At 35.7% G+C, this 21,290-nt stretch overlaps 1 protein-coding gene across 2 annotated transcripts in view; it reads right to left on the bottom strand.

Moving 5' to 3' along the window:
* CSMD3 (CUB and Sushi multiple domains 3) overlaps positions 1-21,290 on the bottom strand; it is a 623,909-nt gene that overhangs the window by 142,631 nt on the left and 459,988 nt on the right. For both annotated transcript variants that reach the window (XM_088149036.1, XM_088149037.1), the window contains 4 exons: positions 11,840-11,953; positions 7,851-7,946; positions 6,499-6,702; positions 1,576-1,700 (listed from right to left, as the gene is read on the bottom strand). In XM_088149036.1, coding sequence (XP_088005162.1) covers positions 1,576-1,700; positions 6,499-6,702; positions 7,851-7,946; positions 11,840-11,953 — 539 coding nt within the window. The remainder of the gene's footprint in view (positions 1-1,575; positions 1,701-6,498; positions 6,703-7,850; positions 7,947-11,839; positions 11,954-21,290) is intronic.

Below are 21,290 nucleotides of genomic sequence, written 5' to 3'. Positions count from 1 at the left end.
CTTCATCCCTGCTCTGGTTGTTATTATAAGAGCTGTTAAGGCAAGGTTATAAATTTCTAAAGCTGTCAGAATTCTTAGATGAGAAAAAAGGACTTATAGTGAATCAGATAGTTCTCACTATGACAGAAATCTGAGCATGTGTGTGTGGGTGGAACTGCTAGTTCCTCAGATAATATTGTTTCTTAGAGAATCCATTATACAACCAAATAGGAAAAACTAACCAGCTGCCTTAAAGAAATAGAATTTGCTTTGACTAGCAGTAGTTCTCCAACAATGACTTTCTCAGCAGAACTGGTTCATGTCAAACACTGAAGCTTGCCAAATCTCCCACCAAGGAAGAGCTGTACATCATGATTAAATGCTACAAATTAGGATCAATTATTTATCTTGGCTATTTATTCTATGTTAACACATTTAATCCAAAGAAAGATTTCATACATTATCTCATAACCACATTCCAAAGTTATATCATATAGGCATGTATTCATGTTTGCATGCATGTCTTAAAGATGTCCAGAGATCTGGATTTGAAGGGCAAACTCTGGCTGGGAGCATGTGTTGGTGTATAGGTAGTACCTAAATCAGTTAGGTCTTTTCCTGGGTAATCACAGTTGCCTTCTGCAGCTGATATGCAAGTACACACACACACACACACGCACACACACACACACACACACACACATCTATACATGTAGGTTTACCTCATAGGCATTCCAAATGTCTCTGGGACACAACAGATTCCAAGATTGACATCATTGTGCCATCTGACTGAGTACTTGCCATAATATTTATACTAATGAGAGTTAAATATTGTGCCTATATCACAGATGGAGAACTTTGGCATGTCATAAATTCTGCGAGCTCTTCACAAATCACTTTCCTATCTGTTAAGCATATGCATTACTCATGGTGCACCCGAAGAAGAGGAAGATTGGATAGAAAAATCCACTGAGCATGATGTCCAAAACAAAACTTCTCTTTCTTTTTTCCCATATACAGTATATACTGTATAGGCAAGCTTTGTTTTAGACATGTTAGTGAGATAGATAGATGATAGGTAGTTAGAGAGATTCCAAATGGATTCCTTCTATTAAAAGAAATTAAATGTTCTTGATTTTCCTGATAATGAAGAAACACTTTCAAAATAATTCAGACATAAAAGTTTATACACAAAGGCAAGATTCAAAAATTGGAAGGAACTTTCTGCAAAAGTATTCACAAGAGAAAAAAAAATGTTTATGAAACAAGCAAAAATAGACTACCTTAATTTTTAGATGCCTTAACTGTAAATGTTGTTAAAATTTGTATAGCTAAAATGTACTAGTCTGACATATTAAAAAGATTATTTCTAAACAGCCTCATGTCTTTTTCACAGATTATTTCCAAAAGAATTAAAGAACTGATCTGGTTACAATGGATGTGAATTAATTGCTAAAAACACACACACACACACACACACACACACACGCACACACACACATATATATGTGTTTTTCCATCCATCCATTTATCCTCAGTTTCTCTACACAGGAGACCTTATGTTGAGAGTAATAAGAAAAGTATGTGTGTTATTACCTGAATCCCAGCTCCCTCCGGCACTGTGATCTTCCACACACAATTCAGATTGTTGTCATAAGGCTCAGGGTATCCCGGAGATAAAATGGTTCCTTTGCGCTTAGTTAAAATACCTCCACAGGGCACTGGAAGCAGATACATTAACTATGGAAATGGTTCATGTATCAAAACAGAGACACGATGTAATAAAAGTTTACATAATTACAAACATCATCAATCTAAGCAGCTTTACCATACAATTCAAGTCAGACACTAGAAAAGAAATAGAAGACAAAGAAAGAAGTAAAGAAATAAATCCTTTACACAACAGATTCTCTGTTTCAAAAACTGGAAACATATCAACTTACTTTAAAACTTATTTTGGATTTTTTTTTTTTTTAAATGAGTAAACTGGATATAATACTGTAATTATTTATACGTAATTTACTTCATTATGCTGTTGTTCTAACTGATCTTTTTTGCATGTTGCTCCTACAGACTTGATGATTTTACTCAGGGCAAAACCTAGCATCTACACTCAGCAAGTATTTCTTCTTTGTCTCAGATAATATATTCCTTTGTCAGTGAGTTTTTTTTCACATGGGCATAACTTGATGGAATTGAGAAATGTACACTGATTGAAAGGCAATGCTTCCTTTGGGAGTTATTGCCAATATGTCTCTGATCACCTTTTTAGGGAAGGACCTGAACAGTGGTATTGAGGATACTGCCTCGGCATCAATTTTCTGTAAGATCAGTTATTTATTACAATCATTCTTCTATTTAAGACAAGGATATACAAGCTTCTTCAGGCCAAAGCAGACTGCACATAAACTTTTGGAACTATTGATGTAGGCCAGAGGAATCATGAAATCCTTCTAGCACAGGTACTCCAAAGCAATATTTGTTGCAACTGTGACATTCCTTCTCCACGGTCATCTCTGTGGTTCTCTACAGACTCCATGTAATCCTGAGACTACTGTACAGGTTATGTTTCCTGACCTAGAAGATGTATGGAACATCTGAATGAGCTGCCAAGTTGGAAAGGTGGGCCATAAACCTCAGTCAGCAAAGAGTGAGGTGAAAGGATTATCAAGATCCAGTTCAGTTACCATAAATATTGTTTTGGATTTCCTATGCTGGGAAATTCTTATTATGGAGATAATATTAGGGGAGATATCCCATTTCATCCTGAACTCCCAAAGAAAGGTGAAATATAAATGCAAGAATAAATAATAATTGAATGGGGGAAGTGAGATCCTAGTGAACTCTTGGCAGCTTTTGAACAATCAACCAGGGACTGAATTTGGGAACACTGTTGTATAGTGTGTTCTGTCTTTACTGTAGTCCATTACAGTAAAGAGTGGTGCTGAAGGACTATTGCTCGATATGTAGGGCTTGCAATACATAACTCTGAAGCCTTTATATTTAATCCTACTGTGACACCATTTCTTAAAATTCAAGCCAGATTTATTTTATCAGTGATATTAATGTAGCTAAATCACCCTTCAGACTTTCTCAAAACAATAATATCCATATTTATATTACATACAACATAAATAGTGGTTTGCATCCAGTATAGATATCATCCCAATGACAGTAACATTAGACATAAATAGAAAGTAAGCAGCTGGGTCCTGCACTGAGATTTGATGCTAAACATGAATGATACTTTTGGTCAAGCCACTAAACATTCTAATATAATCACATTAGGCTGTCATCTAAATACAGATATTCTGCTCGAGTTTTAATAGCTTGAAGAAATGATTGATGAGAAGTTTTATCAGCACTATTAGTAGCCAATACATCATTCTGGCAGAAGAGCATTATTAAGTCCTGTGGCTCATTTCATTAGATACAAATATGAGAACTTGAAGAATATGTAGAAGAAGGAAACTTATCTGACTAATGAATACAGGAGCTACACTTTGTAGTGCACATAACTGATAAAATCTGTCAGGGACTACATGAATAAACTAAAGGTCAGTGTCACTTAAACAGTTTAAATAATTACTGGTAAAAGCAAGAGCAGACACAATGATTGATAATTGATATCTGTAAGGAAACATTGAGATATTTGCTAGCAAGCCATGGCCATGTGCAGCATTTCAATTACTAATCTCATTTCCTAACTGCAGGCTTGTGTTAGAAGAGCAATGTGCAGTTATGAATAATATTTTGGGCTTGTAAACCTTCCTCAACAAAATACATTTTTAATATTTAATTCATTCAGTGAAGAAGCTGCTCTGTAACAATTGTTACTCTGACTGTACAGGTTGTAAAACAAGGAAAGGACACACATTACATCTCTGCTCCATGAGCTGCATTGGTTACCAGTTTGCTTCTGGATCCAATTCAAGGTGCTGGTTTTGACCCGTAAAGCCCTATGTGGCATGGGGCCAGATTATCTGAGGGACCACCTCTCCCTGATTACATCTACCTGCTCCATCAGGTCTGGCAGGAGATGCATGTTGCAGGTCACATCTGTGAGGAGTTCCATCTGATGGGGCTTAGGAGGCAAACCCTTTCTGCCACAACACCTGTTCTTTTGAACATCATCCCCCCCCCTAAGGTGAGGTCAGACCCAACCCTTGCGATCTTCCATAAATCCCTTAAAACATGTTTTTTGAACAGGCCTGGGGATCCCTGGAAACAGGAAGCCCATACACTGGCTGCATCATGTGTAACATTCTCATGCATTCCCTCTCATGATCTTGCTTTATTTATGTTTAATTGTTTTAATTGTTTTGTCTCTGTAGTATGTTTTAATTGTTGGTTTTATTGTACACCACCCAGAGTCGCTTTGTGTGAGATGGGTGGCCATAGAAAATTTGATAAATAAATAAAAACGCAAGTGTGTGAAATACAATTAAAATGTAACTTAAAAACACAACTATTGCTTTAAAACAAAAGGCATCCAAATAGTACACCACATTTACAACCCGGACAAAGTTAAATCAATGAATATAGTAAAACTAAAAATCCAATAATTAACATATTACTAAGGCACCATAGAATAAAAACATAAAAATGAATGGAAAAATAAGAATGCCTTTGCCTGGTACTGAAAAGACACTTTTGTCAGCCTAGATGAGCCTCTCTGGGAAAGTCATTACATGAAAAGGTATTCTGTCTTACAGACTCTGAGAATTGAGTTGAGCAGGCTGAGGTCAGGAAAACACAAGCCCGTCGCCTAAAGGGCTTTAGGCAAAAGAATGTCCCAGTGCAATCTATGAGTTAAAAAACAATGATATACTATCATATACCAGAGAGTTAGACAAGAACTATAGTCAACACACAGCAAAGACTGAGGAGCCCCAGGAAGGCAAAGCAGAATCAAGATTTCCAGAGACAAGACATGAAGCAGGCTGTCAGAAAATTGTTTTCAATATTCTGACTGCTTTGCTGTGTGTTTGCTCTTCTGCTTCAGGAAGTTGAGTTCCTCCCAGATCTACCCAGTAGTCATTAACATTTTTCCCAATGGCAGCTGTTGAGAAAGCTTCTACTCCAAGAAGTTTGGCCTCATCATCTTCCACTGCATCATTCAGCTTGCAGTGCTTACGTAAAGTGTTTGCAACATTCTTCATGATTCAGAAGCCCAGGTGCTGATTCCAGATTATGAACCACAGAGTCAATACAGAGGGACAAGATGGGGGTAGACTTTAAGATATAGCCCAACTCCCCGGTTAAGAGTAATTCAATGGGTTCACCTTCCATGCTGTTGTTGCTGCTATAACTTTCCCCTTATTGGAGTCTGAGTTGGTCAGGAAAAAAGGCCCACTGTGTCTTCATCTAATCTACTTGGCATTGGCTAGACCAGTATTTGCTTGCTGGGGAATTCTGGGAGCTGAAGTCCACACATCTTAAAATTGCCAAGGTTGAGAAACATTGCACTACACAATGATTTCAAAACAGGTAGGTACATCAGGAATGAACAAATTCTGCAGATATCATGGTCACTATCTTTGAAGGGATTAAATTATTAAAATCATCATTATAAACTGAATCTGCAAATCTTTCAAATTATTATTGATCTTTTTTAAAAAGCAGCCAATAGGATTTGTCTAAAATAATGCAAGCATATATTTTCCGTATGGCATTCTAATGAAAAAATAGATTTTTACACTGTTCTAATCAAATTTCATTAGAGCAAACAAAGTGTGTTTGTATGTATTAATTTAATGTAATTATTTAAATTTAACTAACTCAAGAGAAACATGAAGTAGGGGCTAACTGAATGCAAAGATTGTGAAAGTGGGCGTTCTAGTTCATTGTTTCTGCTATGGAATGCATTTGTGTGGGAATTATATTTGGCCCTTATATACTCTTTTGATAAGGACAACATTTGTTTGGTCAAGTAACATTATTGTTTGTGCTTTACTTATTCATATAACTGATATACTATCTACCTACTTAAGTTAGTCAAGATTGTAATATATACTGGTGGGCAAGGGGTAGGGGAGTAAGCCAGAATGGAAACTTGAAAAACATCTGAGAAGAAGCCAGTGACTAAACCTATATTGCCCCTCCCCCCTCCAGCTCCCCAAAAATCTTATTGCTGTATTTTGTTACTGGACTATTTTAATCAGTTGATTGAACGAGAGCATATTCTGCTTAGCGTCAAGTGCAACTGAGGCAGCATACAAGAAAATAAATAATAAAACAATGCAGATATCTCCATGGACATAACTGTGAATCACCAGGAGCTCAGCCTGAAGAAGATGGTAGTCCTTTGCCATTTTTGTGTGTGTGCCTTCCTTCATGGTTGTGGGAAGTTTAATAAATCTTAAAGCAGGATAGCATGATGCTAGTGCTAAAGGGTTTATAAAAGGATCAAAGGAACAGGTCATTTTATCTTGAAGAATAAAAATTGTACAATAAACCCTACATCCCATAAAGTAAAAATAGCAGGCATCTGCAAATAATCGAGTTTTTGCTACTCACCAACACATGTAGGAAGGGAATCATTCCACTGGGCCAAAGCATTGGGCACTGTATCACATCTAATTGCTATTGACCCATACAGAATGTAGCCTGGATTACACTCAAAAAGAACCAGTGAACCAACTGCAAACTCATTTCCAATTCTTTTTCCAAATCGTGGTTCAGGCACTGAACTGCACTGTGTTGCACTTGTTCTTGGAACCGCTAGAAACACAGAAGAAATAATGCATGCTGCTTCATGGCAGAAGATGGGATAATATTAAATATCTTTATCACAAAAAGCTCAGAGGTCTAAAACTTCAACAAAAACTTCCATGACCATTAGATAACAGAACTAGTGTTGCAAGCATTTTGCAAAATAATAGGGAAAGTACTTCATTCAATTAATATACTAAGTGAAATGCTTATTTCTGTGATGGGTAGATATTTAAATTGATTGACTACATTTTTATGAATCTCTGCTCTGCTTGTCATTTTGATATTCAGATTTTATAAAAGGCTGAATTATGGTAGCAAATGTTGACATGCAATCATTTTTAAAATGTCGGATCCATTTACAAAAAAGGGAAAACAATGGAAAGCTGTATTCTTATGCACACTAGATTATCCCACTGAAGTTATTCCTAAGTAGACATGGATAGGATTGCCTTGTAAATCAAGGGTCATGTTTTAATATTTAATCACAAAGTTAGTTCTACAGCTCAATATAATACACTGTCTATATTCAGATATAGAAATATGTATCTGAGCAAAAGGTTAGACTGAATATTAATAGATTGGATTATAACTGAAATGGGAAAAGGACTTGCCATCACTTTTCTCCTTCAGATTTCAAACTTTTTTTATACTCTGAGAAAACATGCACAAAAAATGCAAATAAAACCAGTTGTATGAAAAGGTCAGATATGTAACTTTTTCCTTGCAGCATTTCCACACACTTGGCAGCTTTTCTGCTACTTCCACATATAACAGGAAAATATGAATACGCCTTGATCTGTGTTAAACACAGTCTGTTAAATACAGAAAAAGTGTGGAGTGGTTCTTTGGGCTACTGCTTAGATATTTGCTGCAACATTCAAGCCAGTTTACTTCTGTTTAGGTCCAGGTGCATTCCTGTACTGACCTTTAGATTTTCTACTATTTATACATAGCTACATCTTCAGAATGTTAATAATAAGCAGAAAATTCAAAATAATTAGACATAGAAATATAACAGTAAGATGGTATTTCTGTGATTCTAAATACAATTTTGAACTTTCTTTAAAAAAAATAACCTCTGAAAGTCAAATGAAAGGTGAGAAATTAGCAAACAGAATTAATTGAAACACATTGGAGGTATTTATATCTCATACCTTGATAAACAAAGTGAAATCCTTTAGCTGTAACAGGCCCAACTGAAGTAAATCGGACAGTTATCTGGTTTCCTGAGCTCAGCGGAAGGGATTCTCCTACTCAAGAAAATAAACATTACACCTCTGAAACAATTTTCTATCAATAATCCTACAATATCATTTACTGAATATCAGTCAAAGAGGGCCACAGATTCTCATCCCCCAGTAATGTCTTGATGTATAAAGTGAGGGGATTTTTTGCAACAACAATCTATAAAAATGAACTTTCTTTGCTTATTATTTCATTGTTTACTACACCTTTGCAAAGCAATCTGGCATAAATGAGAGGATAGATACAGGGGACTTCCCCAAGATACAGAAAACTGCTGTTTGTGAATAATGTTTTGTTAGAGATCTTACATTTACTTCTTGATCTGTACGACCTATCAGTAACAATGGGACAGACTGTTAGGTTAGAATGCATATGACTGCATATTAGAGATGGGCAAGACACTAGATGTGTTCAGAACAAGCAATCTTTTGGGGGGTTAATTTAATTTAATACTTTAAATGTTTGGTCTAAATCAGTATTTCTCAACCTCAGCAACTTTAAGATGAGTGGACTTCAATTCCCAGAATTCCCAGAATTCCCCAGCCAGCATGAAGCAGAAGTCCACACATCTTAAACCTGTTGAAGTTGAGAAACACTGTCTACTTCTGTCTCTATGGTCCTGCAAATTCTAAGTTTGAAGAAACAGTCTATATCAATATATTAACTGGATCCAACCTCTAACTGTGGCAGTTCTTTCAAAATATGGAAATGAATTAAACTATATTTCTTCTTTTAAAAATCTTCCTAAACTTAATTCATATAAATTGAGAATCAGAGGAAAAAGGTCAATATCCATCTCATGAATCTAAAGCCCTTTTTCTCTTATGGTGATTCCAAGGACAATGTTCTAAATTTTTATATCTCTACAGGATTTTGTTCAAATCTTTATAATTGCTATCTTAGAAGTAAGTTGCACTGAACATAGACTTATGCTATTTATCTGCAATCATATACTGTAACCACATATTTGTGGGTTTGCCCTCCTAGCAACTTCAAGAAAATGTTTTTAGAATAGATATTTACAGAATGCATAGTTTGTTTTTAATATATTCTAATCTGAATTAGAGCATCCCTATTCTGAAGAAATATACTTCTGACATTATATTCTGGAATAAATCAACAGGAGAAGTTCTATTTATATTATCTCAAGAGACAATTAGGTATCAACTATCTATACAATTAGGTATAGATAGACAAATCTATCTATAAAATTAATCATATTTATGGTAGGAATTGTTTTGTGGAAGAAAACAGTTCTGTGAAGAACCTGTTATGAAAAATAATCTGATTTTGCCTAAAATCAGATCTTCCATCCATCATGGAAGAGTTAAGATTCTTCTAGAATTTTAAAAATACTTAATGTTGCCTGGACCATATCAAATTGTGAGTATCCCGAAGAATGCAGCAGAACTATACATGTCAAATTTACATACAACATCATAATAAATAGTGAGCAAATATGCTGCTTCAGATAAAGTATGTCAAATAATTTGAATTGAACACCATTTATTACAGTGTATTAAAACCTGTTTACATGAAACATCATTAAATAAATGCTAGCAATATTTTAGGGTTATTTCCATATTGGTCTCTGTGTGAATGGGAGGGCTTTTTTGTAAGTGGTTCCAGTGGAGTGGCTCTGGAAGAAGGATTATGAAGAGGCTCTTTGTCCAAAGGAGCATTTCAAATAGTAGAAAATACTATAGGAGAATAAATAGTAGATAACTCCACCCTGCTCCTTTCCTGAAGTGTGAATGGCACTCTAATAACTGCTATTCACTTCACAGATTCTGCTTTGATCCAACAAACTGACTAGTTCTGACTTGCATAGAGTTTTCATCAATACTGAGGGCCAGATTGGCACTGGTATAAAAGTGAAATTGGTCTGGACTGTGAAATTTGGAATGGAATTAGTATGCACTGGTAAGGAAGTCCGGTTTATGCAATTCATATGAAATACATTTCATTATAGATTTTCTTTGTGCAAATAGTTGTGTCCACTCATGTTATCTATCTTTGCATATAACCTTTTTTTTGGGGGGGGGGGTCACAATCCTATCATTAACATGAATGTAAAATGTCATAACTGAGGTGTAAACTACTTGCTACTCTAAATGTATAGCCTGTAGGCACATCTCCAACATTATTATAATTAACTACAGCTTTGAGGATATTGCTATGGGAAGAAGAGATTGATGCTAGTTGAATTTATTTCATGTTAGATGATGGAAGGAATACATTTATGTTCCTGCATGATGCAGTTCCAACAAGAACTGGATATTGTGCTGTAATTATTAAAAATGAGATGGAATTTGGCTCTGATTAACTATGTTAAAAATTATTAGCTTTGATGGGAAAGTGGATTTGAGATTACAGGGAAGTGGAAGCACTGTAACTATTTATTGTACTGTTGTTGTTGTTGTTGTTTAATCTGTTCAATTGTGTCCAATTCTTGGACACTGCCTGGACAAGTCCCTGCAGTTTTCTTGGCAAGGTTTTTTTCAGACATGGTTTGCCATTGTCCCTTTCCTAGGGCTGAGAGAAAGTGACTAGCCCAAGCTTTGTGCCTAACTGGCTCTCAAATTGTACTGTACTGCATTATATTATTGTACTGTAGTTCTTTGTAAATCTAAGAAATGGATGGATATTAAGGACCACTGCTCCTTTATTTGTTCAAACAAAAACTTTGGAGCCCTTGGGGTTCTCTGAGCTTGGTTCTTTTCTTGCAAACGTTTCATTACCCAGCTAGGTAACATCTTCACTGCTAAAATGGGATGGGGTTTGCTCTCAATTTTTGTGCTGTGGCCTGCCTTGCCAGTGCTGGTGGGGGTGAGGGTTTTGTTTTGCTCCTCTGGTAGTTCTTTGATTAGGATATATTTGCTGCTTGATTGTGTGCCTGGTGGTAACCTTTGCTTATCTGAGTGATGATTGCTGGTGATTGATTGCTGGTGAGGCGATCTTCTGTAGATGCTGTTTATCTCTATGTGTCTCTTAATTGCTGCCTTGCCTGAATACCAGGCTTCCAAGAATTCTCTTGCATATTTGGATTTAGCTTGGTCTAAAATGCTGACAGTTTCCCAGTTAAAACTATGGTTGAGTCTATCCATGTGTTCTGAGATTAAGGAATTTTCATCATGTCTTCTGACTGCTAGTTGGTGCTTGTGGATGTGTTCTGCTAGTCTTCTGCCTGTCTGTCCTACGTAGTGTTTGTTACAGTCCTTACATTGTATGTTGTAGATGACTCCTGTTTTTTCTTCTTGGGCCACTGGGTCTTTTGGTTTACTTAGGGTATTTTGGAGTGATTTTGTTGGTTTGTGTGCTACAGAGATACCATGTGGTTGTAATAGTTTGTTGGTGGTTTCTGATGACTCCACAGTTCAACCCTGAGCTACAGATATTCACCTCTATTGGAAACAAAAACTTGTTTGAAGCCTGGAAAATAAGAAAATATTAGAAACACAAACTGGCTCCATCTTCTCTCCCTGGGGTATGAGAAGGAGGTAAACACAGTCAAAGTTTCAAGATTATATTATTAGAGTCTGCATCAGTAGAGTTCTAGTCATTCTTGATGAGTCTGTTATTTGACCTGGCCTACTACAAAGTGCTGACATCAGTACATGGATAGTCATCCAATAGAAGACTCAAATAATTATTTATTCAGTTTGTAAAAGAATAGAGATTTTTTTCCAACTTCTAGAGAATAATGACTGATAGTCTAAGACACCCATTACATTGTTTCTTTCCCATCATACCTTCTTCCAACTGATTTAAAACTGTCATTTTAATCTCCTAATCTATTGTTCTTCTATGTTCAAAACCAGCTATCATCAACAGAAGTATCTAGAATAAAAAATAATGCAATGAATAATATATATAGGACGGTTCTATTATGAGATACCTGAATGTGATCCTGAAAGTGAAGATAATAAAGATGATTGCTGAGTTGGCCCATCATATACTTCAACCACATCGTGGAGTGACGTCTGGAAAAATACAAACTGGCCAAAAACCACTGAAAAGGTAAAAAAAAAAAGGGGGGGGGGAATAAAAGTTTGAATGAAATACTGTATTTTCCTTCATTTTCTGGCCACATATAGACTAAAATTATACTGATATCTGAAACCATAATACAAAAGGTACATGTACAGTCATTTATTCAGTTCAGTAGGATAAAGAGAGATGAAAGGCAGTTGAATGTGGAACAAGCTGTTACAGATACAGGTGGAGAGAAAAGACAGTTAGGAAGCAACCTTTATTACCAGCACAGCTAACATATGCTATTGCACAGAAGTAGATTTGGAATACTTATTGTTCCCATTATGATTAGCAAATGCCAGATGTGAGCAAGGAATAAGGAAAATGAATTTGCCTAGAAAGAAAAAATCTATCTTTATCATTGGAACACCAAAATATATTACAATATTGGAAGTTTAATTAACTTCAGTGTGATTAGTTTTTTTTTTTTTTTTTGAGACTAGTTAATATTCTAAATGAACATGATTAGAATACACTAGGTCAAACAGGTAAGAAGAAAAGAAAAAGAAAAAATTATGTGGAATCAATGGAATATGGTTAATTAAGAATTACAGTAGGTTGGGATATGATGTTTCTATAATACAGAAATACAATGTCTAGGTCTCTGTAAAGGTGAAAAGTTTTAATTGCCTAGGCTATAAGGAGGCACTGGCAAATGGAACAAAACTTCATAATGGGAAAGCTTTCTGAAAGTAACTTCAGGAGAACCTGGAAGAAAAGCCAGTCAATGAAAGAAATGTGTATTCACTATTCCAAAATCAAGAGAAAACCATAGTCCTATTTTATTCTGTTTTGGTCAGACTCCATCTCATGTATTGGCTCCACTTCTGGGCACTGCAAACAAAATTGGAACAGATTCAGTGAAGATCAATGAGGATTATCAGAAGGCTAGAAATTAAGCTCTATGCAGAGATTGAAGGAACAAAAGGCAAAGGAGTGATATGGTAACACTTTTCAAGTACAAGAAAGGATGAAACTTAAAAAGAATCACAACTTGTTTTGCCTTTTAGAGGACAAGATAAAGAATAATGTATTTAAGTTGCAGGAAAGCAGATTCCAAATGAATTTTATAGAAAAAAATAATAGAGAAGTTTGGCATTGGAACTTACTACCTATAACATTGGTGAGTAGAAGCTAAATATTCATGTGTCAGGGATACTTTATACTAAATTTCTGCATTGAGTAAGTGGTTGGACTCAATTGCCTAAATGGTACCTTGCAACGTGATGCCTGGAAAGGCTATTTGGTGGGTTAAATAGACTTTGGGGCAAAGAGGTATGTTATGTTAGTGTTTCTTCCACTCCTTTCCAAACCAGGATGATTATCATACTACTGAGATAGCAATGTTTGGGCACGTGGCTCTGGATATCTATCTATCTATCTATCTATCTATCTATCTATCTATCTATCTATCTATCTATCTATCTATCTATCTAATTTGTCACTACTCGTCTCATTGAAATAACTCTGGACAGTTTACAGCAAAGATAATACCTTTTTAATTTTTTTATTTTATAAAGAGTATAGTTTTGTGTGCCTGTATCTACACGCATGCATACAAATATATACCAAAACCAAAACTTTGTCAAATAGTCTACATTTCAATTGTATCTCTTTTAAATAAATCACTCTGACAGTTGTAACTGGATTTTTTTTAATGAATAAATGAATCAATTAATTAATTGATATTCAAGAGTATCATATGATACTCTTCAAACACAACTATTCCAATAGTTCCACCTACGAAAAGCCCTTCTAGATGATTCATAGGGCCATGTTTCTAACATTTATTTATTGTTTTACTCTTCTCTTAAAAACTTGCAACTTTCAGGACTTAGAAATTCATGATGTATCACATGACAAACTTTTTCTCAGTTTTTCTTTTTCAAGGTTATCTTGAAAAAAATTAATCTGGTGAATTTTCTACCTCCAAATGATACACAACCTACACACAGAATAACCATCTGGGAATTCTCTTAATTCATAGTTACATGCTCAGAATAACATTACACTGGAGAAAACAAAGAATGGATTTTCACAATATAAACTGTTGCTTGCTATAAGCTTTTATGAAACATTTATGAAAAGCAACTGTCCTGATACAAAGCTCTATCCTACGTCCTTGAAATATAAGGAGTTATTTAAATTTCAGAAGTCTTTCAAATTTCAGGAAGCTGTTAAAGTGTGAAGTATAAATTTAGAATGTAACTGAACACTCTGGATACAAATTTGAAGCTCACCATCACCTGGGATTGAAGAGTGGTGTACAAAGCTCAAAAATAAATATTTAAAGAAATAAATAATATTTAGAAATGTTCTGAATTGACCAGAATGATCATTAATGGGCCATGAGTAAAAAAAATCAGCAGATACCAGAAGTTTTCAGATTGCCTCACCAAACATATCCATCAAGCATTTAGATTTTGAAAATTAGGTCAATATTCTCACCCTCTAGGACCCGATCAGGAGGGTAAGGTTTCTATATTAACATGTTGAAGGAAGAACCTTTGACTGGCAGGCAATGCAGATCAAAAGGACGCATTGTCCCCACTGTCACAGAATGTATATGGGGACACCAAAAAAGTCAGACTTAGTGATCAGTTTTGCCCTGATTTCTTCCCTCTTGCTGAACTTTAACAAGATTAATAAATGTCATGAACTTAGCTTTCCCCTTTTGCCTGTCATCAGAATTTAAATTTCCAGAGTAAGTTATTTAGGTCTACATTTAATTATAATTCCCTAACAGATCTGGTCAGCTGTAACAGATTCCCCCCTCCTCCAATTTCTTTATTAAATGTAAAAGAAAAATATAAATAAATCAAACACAGTTGTGAGAGTCAGTTATCACAAGACAATCTAATTTAAATTAGCAAAACAATGAAGGGAGGGGAAAATCATTACAATAAACCAGAATGTATGTGAGCTTTAAAAATGACGAGGAAGAATAAAGCCATACTCCAACAAATGAATAAAAATAAAAGGAAATAATTCATGAAAGAGCTATGGAGTTATCTGAAGAAAAAAAAATATATCATCTTGCTTATTTATTGTTTTTTTCAAAAGATGGATGGTTTCAATGAAGTTGGAAAGTACTTATAAAGTGTTTTAGGATCAAAATAAAACTTTGAAAACTTTAAAATCTGAGAGGGAATTTCATTCCTTGGTATTATTCTTGACAGATGTAATTTATTTTGTGTTTATACTGAAACAGGCCTCAATCTTCCCTTGGCAAATGTTTTTATCCTCATCATCTTGTCTAAATGATCGTCATTACCGTATCATATATCATAACTTATAATATAGTAACCAAAACAGAAATGACAAAACAACACTGTAAAAACAGACAGCAAACAATCTCTACATTACAGATTTTCTGGCATGGATATTTCTTACATTTATGGTAGATAGCAAAAATGACTGATTTTGACTCTTAGACAAATTGATCTTTACTCTTTCTGAACTAGAATAAATTAGGTTTAAACTGGATAATTGTAGCACCAATTATTTCTCTGTAACACATAGCTCTGGATGTAAGGCTACTTATTTTAATAATCTCTAGCAGTTCAGGTCAGTCTTCCCCAATAAACCTGAAACTATATAGAATATATCATGTCATTGCATTCATCCTTGTTGCCGGTTATACTTTGAATACTAAACATATTTCAAGGCCCCAATCTCCACAAACAAGGATTGGGCTGACCCTGATGGATTTGTTTGTTCATGAACACCTACAGCAACACCATTACTTTAGAATAGACCTATTTTCTTCTAAGAAGAAACATACAATGCAACAACCAATCAAGGATTTATTTATTTTTTGGAGCAGCCTGGAAAAAAATCGCACATCAAATATCCACAATGCCCATGAATCATTTATATATAGCAATGTATATATAGAAAAAAGGAAGAATGATTATTTTCTTGCACTTTTCACCAAAGCTAGTGTAGAATAATAATAATAATAATAATAATAATAATAATAATAATAATAATGATGATGATGATGATGATGATGATGATGATGATGATGATGATGATTGCTATAAGCCACATTTGTAACATCATATGTTCACCTTACAGAGTTCTGTTAACTATGTTGGGCTGTTTGCACATCACATGTATATAGGTAGCCCTCACTTACTGACCATGCTGAAGTTGCGATGATGCTGAATGAGTGGTACTTACGACTGGTCCTCAAAGTTCTGGCTATCACAGCACCCCCATGGTTGTGTGATTGCGATTTGGGAACTGGCTTGCACTTGCACTTTAAAAGCAAAGTCAATGGGGAAGCTGGCAGGGAAAGTCATAAGTCACCCTGGGAAATCCCTCCGGCCTTCCTGTGCTCGTGCCCCACCCTGCCATCCATCCCCCAGCCTTTCTGTACTTGTGCCACACCTTGTCATCCACTCCCTGCCCTTCCTGCACTTGTTTTGCGCTGCAGCATTCATCCCCTGGCCCTCCTGCACTCTCACCATGCCAAGCCATCCACCAACCCCCAGCCTTCCTTCCTGTGCACCCTGCCGCACTATCCACTCCCAGCCTTCCTGTGCTCACACAAACCCTGTGCCAGCCCTCCCAGGGCCTCCTTGGTTTCCACCACTCCTCCGTGGCACCCCACCACCACCCTGCCGCACCCTGCACTCCTTATCTGGGATTTCTGTGGCTTCCCACTTAACGACCCGTGTGTCATGGGGTTACGACAGCAACCCAGTCTGCCGGGATTGTTGTTGGTAAACAATGCAGTCATGTGACATTGCACTTTATGACCACTTTACTTAGCAAGACCAACCCGCTCCCCATTGCCATAGTAACCCAAGGACTACCTATATATGCATATTTTTTAATGTATGAATAACTTTTGTCCACATAAATTCTAAAAAGTTTGTTGATTGGAAAAACAAAAAGCAAAAAAAAAAAAAGTAGTTTTTCAAGACGTTTGTAAGCAATAAGCAATTGAATCTATGGAGTAAAATAGAAGGAACGACAGAAAGCATAATATTTTCAAAACCCTGTTTGTGAAAATAGCTTAAGTTAAATGAAGTTAAAGCTATTTTTACAAGTTGCAGGTGCTGGAAAATCTGTGCTCAAGTTTAGTGTGACATCTCAGTATTGTTTTGTTTGGTCAAAGTTTATTTATTTTAAAATTAAGCTGAAATTGAATAGTAATATGAGTTTTTTTCTGTATGTTTCGGTGTTCATATATATTCATCCCTTTCTTTGCAGAAAACGAAAAACATATCTACTTCTTAGAAAATATATCCATATAGCATTGAATATATGCATGTATGTGTTTATGTGTATGTATCCCAACAAAAACAATTGATGGAACACATAGAGTTGTGAGAAGTAAGAATCACACTATAGACAATTTCTGCCACCATCATATCATATAAATCATTATATCTTGCATTAGCATTTTATATGATTTTGCCATAAAACACATGCAGATGGTCACCCACAAGCAAATGTACATTTTTATATAGTTTTTGAGTTATGTATTTGTTATTCATTATGGACCCTTGTCCAATATATGCATTTTATATACAAATCAACACAATAACACAGATCTCTGACCAGATCTTCTATCCCTTCCATTACTCCCAACATAAATAACACCTTCTCAAAAGTAATACTCAATGTACATACAGTATATACAAGCATCCTCTCTCTCTCTCTCTCTCTGTCTCATATACACATACTGTACATGAATACAAAAGCTTAAGAGGCTCTTGCAGCTGTAACCCAAAGCTGCTATACGGAGCATAGACTTACAATTATTTTTCACAAAACAAGTAAATTACTTACTGCTTTTTTATGGAAATGTTAGGCATCAGCTATTTCAAATTAAATAACATTTATTATTTAATAGTATTAATATGTTCATTAAATTTCAGTTGTTGGATAATGGCAACGAAAATCAGTGTAATGCCAACAAAAACCAGCATCCTCATATATTTGTATAATAGTGCTGAATTCTACTCTGATCCAGCCAAAAGTGTGTCCTCAAAGTCTGCAAACTTTCTGTACTTTTAAGATGGTTCTGACGAACTTGAAAATCATGGCCTTTTCAGATGTATTTCTTTAGTACAGTTAAATTTTCCTCGACAAACAACAACAAATCAATAATATTGTTCCTTAGCTGACTGATATGTGCATAGCTGCAGTTCCAGAAGTGAAAGGAATAAAATGTTCTATTAAATATTCCATTAAAGACTGATGTCTCCATAAATATGAAATTTACACTGTAACTGAGTATCTGCATACTCATACACACGCAGTTCAATGTATACTTCATGTTTATTGCCCAAAGCAAAATGAGCTATGCTCTGTGATCAAAAACTTTTCCATTTTTCTTGAGAACAGCAGCATAAACAGAACAGGAAACATATCTATTGCATTAGGTTGTACCTTTACCATTTCCAGGCACAACATTTTATAGGTAGGCTATTTCAGAATATGGATAGATTACTGCCAGACAGAATAGGCCAGGTTTCTCAACAGAAAGACATGGCCACCAAGGACATCTGCAGGGGCCATCAACATTGTCAAAATGGCTGCATAGTTTGTTTTGCTTCGGGCAATAAACATGAAGCATATATTGGCAAATCCTTAACTGATATCTTCATGAGTCAGACATTGATGTCGAGGGATATAGTCTGCCTTTGAAACTAATATCACTTTTAAGAAATAAGAAACTAAAGATCTAGCAGACTGGCCAAGAACCCCACAGGGAAATCTGCAGAAGCCATAAATAACATCAAAATGGAGGATATGACTGGATGATTGAAGACCCACACCTTTTAATGTATGCCTCATGCATCACAGAAACATTCAAAGGCCCAGGGCTTTGATTTTCCAGTTGAGTCCATTATTTTGATATTGTTGACAACCCTGTGGATGCCCCTAGTGGCAATGTGTTGTCTTCACCATTTCCATATTTGGACCTGAAGTCGTTGCAAAAATATGAAAAGAAAATATTCTTAATTAAGAAAAATAAGCCACCTTACAAAGGCTTTGCTCTATCCTTCTGTTGGGCTGTTGAATTGGTACAGTGCCTTAATGTAACTATTGAAGGGTGGATCTACTAAACCACACTGGAAAAGAAATTTGTGAGATCTTCAAATATTTTCCTACCTATTTCTCTTTAATGAAAAATAGCCTTACAGCAGCAGTAGAACATCAGATTAGACTATGCTATTATGAAGTAATCATAGTTAGTCTTTATTATTATTATTATTATTATTGATTTGAGATTTTTTATTCAAAGGCAGCTAAGGTTAAAGATCACACTGAGTCTCTGAAGAATGTAAAATCTATTGATCATGTATATGATCTAGCCCTGCTTTGGTTCAAAATACTGGGGCAAACACTTAATCAGAGTCACATCGATGTGCCACTAAACTGTTGTTTGTTTTTCATTGCATTCTGCAAAGTAGAAATGTTCTGCTACAAAGATTCCCTTGTTGATACTTTCAAGAGCTAGAGATCTAAATATCAGGAATGGAAAGGGCCAAGTTTGACCACGTGTGTTCAGAGCACAGTAACAACAGAAACATATGGCCACCATTTCTCTCTCTCTCCCTCTCTTTCTCTCTCTCTCTCTCACACTCATATACTATGATGGAAGGCATGAGCGAGGAGGATCTTGGAATGGAGCTTTGAGGTTACAGGGAGGGTGAGAGGCATTCAAGCTGCCCAGAGTCCCCCGTTGTGGGGAGATGGGCGGGGACAAATCAAATTAATAGTAATAGTAATAGTAATAGTAATAGTAATAGTAATAGTAATAGTAATAGTAATAATAATAATTCAAGCATCTCCTCAGCCTCCAGCCAGAGCATGTGAAAATTAAAAGAAGGAGACTGGCACCACCCTAAGGAATTCAGAGTGTTTAGTTGCTGTCGTTGGGGGTTAGAGTTAGTCTGGCAAGATTCTGTCTAAGAGGTGTAAGCTAATAAAGTAACTGAACTGTTCCTGGATTTGTCTTGCTGTGGTTCTTGGGCTGAACCTGACATATACACACATACACACTAATCAGGCTTACAAACCTTTCTGTCTGGTTGAATATGAGCTGCAAAATGTCCTAAAAGTACCAAATTGAAGCTCTGATATTTTGTGAAAATTATCTTTGTTCAAAGCAGTCATTATTATTACCATTTTTGAAATGTCAAGTTCCATTATGCACATACTCTTCGGCAGTCTATTCCAAGCCAGCCATCCTAATGAGAATTTTCCCTATCTCAAATAGATTAAGCTACAATAAAACAAAGAATAATTATTCCAAAGAAAAAGTTATGGTGCCTATTTTAAAAAGTAGAGCACAACTTTTTATGGTTTATTATTCAGGGCTTGAGATCTCGCTTTCTCTCTCTGTCTCTCAAAGCCCTGAATTATCACTTTTAAAAGTCACCACAATCTCACTTGTAGGCACACCTACAAAGCACTGGAATAGTGAATGAAATACTTCCCTGGTGCTCTTTACATAAAATTTGCCAGTCACTCCGCCTATAAACGTATGACTTGAAGGTGATTTTGAAATGGTCTTTACATTAAGCATTCAGCATTTAAGAGATGCAGTGCTGACCTTGAATTTAAAGTAAGGAGTGAAAAACTTTGAACAAGATATGAAAAAAAAAATGTATTCATCGTATTTCTTTCTTTGATCTTTTCTGACAAAATAGCACTGTCTCATCCTTTGCATTTTGTTCATGTGAATGTTTCTCACATTATTTTATTGATGCAGAAGACATGAATGAAGTTTTTGCATTAAGAATTCTATGCACAAAAAGGGGGTTAAATTTGATCAAGCCCTGCTTATTTTATTCTTGCCCTGCAGCAAAGATAGAAGTAGGCTTATTCCACAAAACTGACTGCTAAAATATCTAACATCGGATTACCTCATCTTTCCCTTACACATCACAACTTTATAATGGAAGATCCAAAGAACTTCATAGACAAAAGAAACATATTATTGATTTGGCTGAATATAACCTTTAGTCTGTGTACCATAGGTGGCCACCTTTTTGTGGCAGTTGGACACAGTAGGTAGCCCAGTAATGAAAGGTGGAAAAAGCTGTGTCATACATGTGGCTTTGGTTAGGATTTTCTGTTTTGTCTGGGGATGAAACAGGCAATGATGACATTGCTTTTTATTTTGTGCTCAGTGGAGGCTCTGAGGACAAGAAAAAAAAATGGAGTCTACCTTAGAGACTCAGATATTCCCTATCTGATAATTAGGGTGAGTAATTAGGCGGGAAGGCTGGCAGTGTGCACAAACCCATGTGAACTTTGATCTGGAGAGGGATTAACAAAAGAAG

The sequence above is a fragment of the Python bivittatus genome, unplaced genomic scaffold (genome assembly GCF_059951505.1).
Source record: "Python bivittatus isolate LINGU-HERP-01145 unplaced genomic scaffold, Pbiv_v1 ctg000590_np1212, whole genome shotgun sequence".
NCBI lineage: Eukaryota > Metazoa > Chordata > Lepidosauria > Squamata > Pythonidae > Python > Python bivittatus.
The sequence above is the reverse complement of the archived record's forward strand: the minus strand, read 5'-3'. Positions and strand labels throughout refer to the sequence as shown.